This window comes from Labeo rohita, chromosome 3 (genome assembly GCF_022985175.1).
Source record: "Labeo rohita strain BAU-BD-2019 chromosome 3, IGBB_LRoh.1.0, whole genome shotgun sequence".
Classification (NCBI taxonomy): domain Eukaryota; kingdom Metazoa; phylum Chordata; class Actinopteri; order Cypriniformes; family Cyprinidae; genus Labeo; species Labeo rohita.
In genome coordinates this window covers 54,445,893-54,452,300 of record NC_066871.1, presented here as the reverse complement: position 1 = coordinate 54,452,300, position 6,408 = coordinate 54,445,893, and the positions used below count along the sequence as shown (strand labels likewise).

The window sequence follows — 6,408 nt, the reverse complement described above, 5'->3', positions numbered from 1 at the left end:
AACCAACTAATTAGGATCTGAAGGAGCACTTGATAATTACAGACAGCTGTGTTTGATCAGGGTTGAAACTAAACTCTGCAGGAAAGCTGATCTCCAGGAACAGGGTTGGGCACCCCTGATCTAATATCTCTGTATTCAAAACTTTATATTTACAACAGTATAACACTGTTATTATGAAATGCATCTTGTAAAAAAATCTGTAAACATTTCTTAATGCGACATTTGTGCTCTTCTGTGCTGTGCATGTTACAATGTAGCCCACATACGGGGCATGTTGTCACTTTTCACTTTCGTTCTTTTGAGGTAAATAACGAAAAATGTACACACTGTAATTATGAAACAAAGTGACATATTTGTACTAGAGATGTGTGAAATTAACTTGGATAAAAAAAAAAAAAACAAATCAAAAAGTATTAGGTTGTGCACAAAACTAAATTTAAGGTTTTATCCTGTCTGTTTTATTAGCTACTGATTCCAGCCACAGGGCGGCGATCGAGATGTTCTTTCTTCACTCTTCAGCGCTCGTGAGGATCATTCGTTGTGCGCATGCGCGAGTGAGAGAGCGAGGTGTACGGTGAGTGTGAGTCCTCTTTTTCTTCTCTATTATTTGCTTTTTGCTGTCTGTTATATCTTTTTTTGCGTAATTAGGTTTGTGTGTAGCAAGAATTTGAGGTAAATGTCAGCTTCACGTATGAATAACTCTGTAGTAATTTTATTTACAACATGTGTGTTCAGTGCAGAAAGAGACTTTTACTTGAAAAATGTCCTTCATTCTATCGGCAAAACGATCATTGTGTCTAATGTTCCTTCGTTCATAAAAGATGAGTTGAATACGGAGTTGTTCGGGACAAATAGTTTGACAAATGAGGAAAGTCCCGTCAGGCTGTAAATCTCAGTTAGACACTGCCTTGTTTTCATCAGATACCGATTTTTTTTTTTTCTGAATAACGTTTAAATGAATAACAGCAGCAACAAGCATGCGAGGAAAACGTGTTAATTTCATTAAGATCAGAGTGATTGTGTTTTTATAAGTTCCTGAGAATAGTTGTTTCGTTGTTTGGAGTGATTAATGTGGCTAATAATGAATGCGGAAAAGAGCCGATATCAAGTTTTGCTGCTGCAATACCGTTGTTCTCTGTTGAAATGTATTTTTGGCTAATCAAATTTGTTATAGGCACTTTTATAACGCGATAAAGTTAGTTAAATGGACGATTTTTACAATGTTGTAGTAAACACTAGTGGCCAGACTGACTGACTTAATGTGAGCTACAACATTTTGGATTGTTAGAGAAAGAAGAAGAAAAAAAAAAACTTTGGTGAAGTACAGCATTTTATTTTTTTTTTTATCTGAGTAATGTACGTGTATAAAGAGAGGTAATTGAGGTAGGAGTGTTTTAACATTTCATTTGTGTATTGTGCACATATGAAGAGAGGTAATGGCAAAATGTCACCTGCATTTAGTCAGTCTGGACACTAGCAATGTACTACAAACATCAGAATAGGAAATATATTGATGAATTATAGTTGTTTTTTTGTTTTTGTTTGTTTGTTTTGCACTCACACTTTCACCTGCAGTATGTCATTCTTGTCATTGGGAACCTAATACAAACCTGTGGGTTTTTAAATTATTTTTAAAAAATTACATTTATTTTTGTATATTAAAAGTTATATAAAGTATAATTCTAAAACAGCTTTGACCTTTAATGCAATCGGTGAAACTGTCAGACGGTCCCTTAAGCATGATGAAATTCACTTATATAGTGATGTTAAACATAGTAATATAATATAGTAATCTAAATTATAGTTTATAGTTACAGAAATTCATGTTCAGTGAATCTCCTCCCACAACAATAACACATTCAATTCACCAATAGAGCTGAAATCTGCAAAGACTGAGTTGATTAAAGAGGACAGAGAGAAGATGAGAGATCCTGAAGATACTGAAGAACAAACAGGTTGGTCTTTATTCTTCATTAATCAGGTCCTGAATTTCAGTGGGGAATTGTGTGTATGTCGCATAGTTTTACTCATTCCCGCAACTTTCAAATTTATAATGAGGGAACTTCCTGCACACATTTATTCAACATAGCACAAATTAATTTAAACAGTGGGTGTTTTTTTCTTTTTTTTTTCTTTTTCTCTGTCAAAATGGCTTGATGCACACTGCAATAAAAGACTTTCACTTGCATTTCACTTGCCTAATCAGGTCATTGTTGCATCTTCACAAAAAAACTATCATTTGCACATATTTTTTTTTTTTTTTTTAAGCCATTCGATACTTGCATGCTCCAGAGGCAGTTTTCTGTGCAGTTGCTTCCAAAGCGCACACGTATAAAGCTGACTCACGAGTATCATATTACTTATTTTTCGTATTGTTAAGCTTAAGCAAAAATTAAAATTCTGTCATTAATGACCATCATGTTGTTCCAAACCTGTAAGACCTTCGTTCATCTTCAAAACACAAATTAAGATATATTTGATGAATTCTGAGAGCTCTTTGACCCTCCATAGACTCAATTTGTAGGCTCAGAAATGTAAGGAGATTGTTAGAATAATCCATGTGACATCAGTGGTACTGAAATTTTCTGAAGCTATGAGAATATGTGCAAAGAAAAAAAAATGAATGACTTTATCCCTTAAATGCATACATTGGGTCTTTAGCGACCCAGGACGTCATTCACTACCCTCTCCCTCAGCTTTCTTAGTATTCCTCAATCTATTCATTATAAACAATATAACAAGAAAAAAATATGAAAGAACATTTTTCAGATTTTTTTTAGGATCGAGATAGACCCGAGGTGTGTAATAGTGTAAGTATATTTTTTGTGCGCAACAATGCATAAATATTTGATGACTCAAAACGTGCAAATCACCTTTATTCCTCGAGGTGGCACTGTTTGATAGACAGAAATGATGTGATGTTTCACTAATAATTAGCGCGCAGGTATAAAACAAAACAATATCATCAGCAGAACTTGAACTGGTTTGAATGGCTTTACTGCAGAGCAATTACTGTATGCAATAAAATATAAATGTCACTGTTATTTGATGGTGGATGTGGTGAATAAGCTGCCAGCGATCAAAATATTGATTTTGAAGTAATTAAAAATGATAGTTTTGAGAATATGTACAATCATCTGCTCAAATTGAACCCTTCTAAGTTTCAAAATGTAATGAAATATGTTATATTTTATTCTTCTGTAATTGTTCTTAAAATATCAAGAGAGTACTGCTATTGCAGTAGTTAGTGATCCATCTGTGCTGGATATATAGGTCCAGGTCACTAAAGACCCGAATATGTAATAATGATTGGTGAAACATTTATGCATTTAAGGGTTATTCAACAATTTGTCTCTTCCACGTCACCCTATAGCTCCATTTTGGAGAATATCACATACGTAAACAACAGCACCGTATGCAGAAACACTGTTTACATTGTATACCCTTTTATATGTATATGTATTTGGTCTAAACACAAATGATTTGATGTGAAAACAAATGCATGGTCAGTCTCTTGATGCAACACAGTTTGTTTTTGAGGATCCTCAGATCCTTTATGTAGTTGATCAAACATATTTAATAGTTCTCCTTATAGAAACCTGAGATTTGTGCCTACTAAATTGAAGATCAGTGTACCTCATTCATAGAAAGTGTCAGGGAAGTTTAATTATGAAACTGCATCAAAATGTTGTATTGCAAATGTCTACTTTCTGCTGTTATATCATGGCTTTATGTCCTTTCAGTTTCTTATGCCCTTTTACTCTTGTTTGTTTGTGTGTGTGTGTGTGTGTGTGTGTGTGTGTTCTTTTTAACAAGTTACTAAACTGTTTTACTTTTATTTCAGACTTGATTGAAGACAATGAGAAGAAAGAGAAATTGAGTGAAGTTGATGAGAAAATCATGTCAGATGTGGAGAAAAACCCAAACAGAAAGATTTAAAGACAAGAGCCAAGAAATCTGTCACCTACACTCAGTGTGGAAAGAGTTTCTCACAATCAGCAAAACTTAAAAACACATGAACATCCACACTAGAGAGAAGCTGTATGCGTGTGATCAATGTGGAAAGCGTTTCTCAAAGTCAGAAAACCTTAAGAAACACATGAACATCCACACTGGTGAGAAGCTGTACACATGTGATCAGTGTGGCAAAGTATTTTTGAGAGCTTCAGAACTGAAGACACACCTGACAGTTCATACAGATGAGAAGCCACATTCATGTCATTTGTGTGGAAAGAGTTTTTCATTACTACAAAGTTTGAAAATGCACCAGAAAATACACACTGGTGTGAGAGACTACATGTGCTTTGGGTGTGAAAAGACTTTTATTTCAGCAAGCAGTTTAAAACTGCACCAGAGGATCCACACTGGAGAAAAACCGTACAAGTGTCCACACTGTGACAAGAGATTCAGTCAGTCACCACATCTGAGAACACATGAGAGGATTCACACAAGAGTAAAACCTTATATGTGTTTGCACTGTGACAAGACCTTTAATCAGTCATCACATCTGAGAACACATGAGATGATTCACACTGGAGATAAACCTCATATGTGTTCACACTGTGACAAGAGATTCATCCATTTAGGACATTTGAGGACACACGAGAGGATCCACACTGGAGAGAAACCGTATCACTGCACTGAATGTGAAAAGTGTTTCAATCAATCTTCTGCTTTACGCACTCATACAAAAAGATATCACAGTAAGTAGATCATCTACAGATCCAGCACTTTCAGATCTGATGCTGCGACCTCAACAAATGAGACAATAATGCATCAAGCAATAACATATAATCTGGATAAATCTGTCATTACAAGTGACAAGACAAAGAATCATCATCTAATAAAGTTCATCTTCATCTTCAAAACCATCAGATTCAACTGTAAGATTCAGATCAACTCAAGGATGGAGTTCCTCCCCAAAGAACAATGTCAGAACATTATATTTGATATATCATTGTGCTTTCTTATGAGTTTCATGTTATGTTCAGTATGTTTAATAAGCAGGATTGTAAGAATAGTGATATCATTAAAACTTTACAGATACCCATTTTTACTTTTACGTCAGTAGGAGAGAGAGATCCAGCCCATTAGTTTTCACTTTTACTTAGGTCGTTCCTGTATTTGCTGATTAAATGCAGATTAAATGTAATTATTGATTAAATGTTACCTTTTTATTAATACATCATCTTTACGTTTTATGTTTTAGCAACAATTTATATTGTCTTCTGATTGAATTTGAATCAGGAAAAAGTAAGTTTATAATTTTAGTTTTAATATCTAAAAGCCATGAAGTATTAGAATTGCTTTTTGGGCTTTTACATTTCTCAATAAAGCTTTTATTTGCCTAATAAACAATATTTTATTCCACACACGCCTGAGATTGAATGAGTTTGTCTACATTAGCAACCCTTCTTCTTCTAGCAGTGGGAACACATATCCTAATATTGATAGTATCTATACTGGTATCAAATCGATAAACTTTTAAAGGGGTCATCAGATGCCCATTTTCCACAAGTTGATATGATTCTTTAGGGTCTTAATGAAAAGTCTCTAATATACTTTGATTAAAAATTCTCAATGGTTTCGTAAAACAACACCCTTTTTACCTTGACAAAATGAGCTCAGCAAAAATCTTCTCATTCTAAGGGGTTGTTCCTTTAAATGTAAATGAGCTCTGCTCGCCCCGCCCCTCTCTTCTCTCTGTGGAAAGATGGTCTTGTTTACATTAGCTGCATGTAGCTGCGTTTAGCCATGTTTAGCCGCTAAACTTCCTAACTACCACGTTATAAGGAAAGGTGATCACAAAGATTCATAAAAAAAACCTTATACTCACTTCTGCTGTAAGTGAAGCTGGATCATGAATGATTTGCGTGAACACAGACGGATATATGTAGATCGGGAGGTTCATTCCCTTCACAAACAAACGTAATCTACTGCATCTTCAGCGGCTCAGATGTCGGGAGTAAATGACGAGCACTATGTTCATTATTACATCCAGCAACACAACACCTCAATCACTCAATCAGAGATATTCTTGTCTAACTTAATCCCTGCTCCGGCATCGAAACAAAGAGGTCGGACTGTTACAGCTGATCTGAGGTAAGACGCTCATGTCAATCAACTATTGTGGGAGTGGCCTCTGTCATGTGACGCCACAACGACAGGCATCTGAGAACGGCTCGATTTGAAAAAAGGGATATTATTTTTACAGATTAATTAAAAACCGCTGCATGGATTTTTATCATTATAGTGTAGATTTGTACATACACTGCCAACACACATTAATGTTCAAACAACATAAAAAAGTGAACTCAGCATCCGATGACCCCTTTAAGGCAACAGGGTAACAAATAATTTTAAGATGACTAAAGAAATAGTGTTTTTTTATTTAGTTTTTGTGTATAT

The 6,408-nt window shown here is 34.9% G+C and overlaps 1 protein-coding gene across 2 annotated transcripts; it reads left to right on the top strand.

The window, feature by feature from the left end:
• Positions 1-216: 216 nt before the first annotated feature.
• On the top strand, positions 217-5,342 carry LOC127162077 (zinc finger protein 85). Of its 2 annotated transcripts, none has more exons than XM_051104868.1 (4): positions 217-303; positions 466-574; positions 1,875-1,955; positions 3,845-5,342. In XM_051104868.1, the coding sequence occupies exon 4, from the start codon at positions 4,016-4,018 to the stop codon at positions 4,709-4,711; it is 696 nt and encodes a 231-aa protein (XP_050960825.1). In that variant the 5' UTR covers positions 217-303; positions 466-574; positions 1,875-1,955; positions 3,845-4,015; the 3' UTR covers positions 4,712-5,342. The 2 variants fall into 2 exon arrangements, with proteins under 2 accessions (XP_050960825.1, XP_050960831.1); XM_051104874.1 differs by having other exon boundaries at positions 466-580.
• The last annotated feature ends 1,066 nt before the right edge of the window (positions 5,343-6,408 follow it).

What these genes read in the sequence shown, in the direction of transcription:
- LOC127162077 (XM_051104868.1), top strand. Translation starts at nt 4,016, where the DNA reads ATGAACATCCACACTAGAGAGAAGCTGTATGCGTGTGATCAATGTGGA.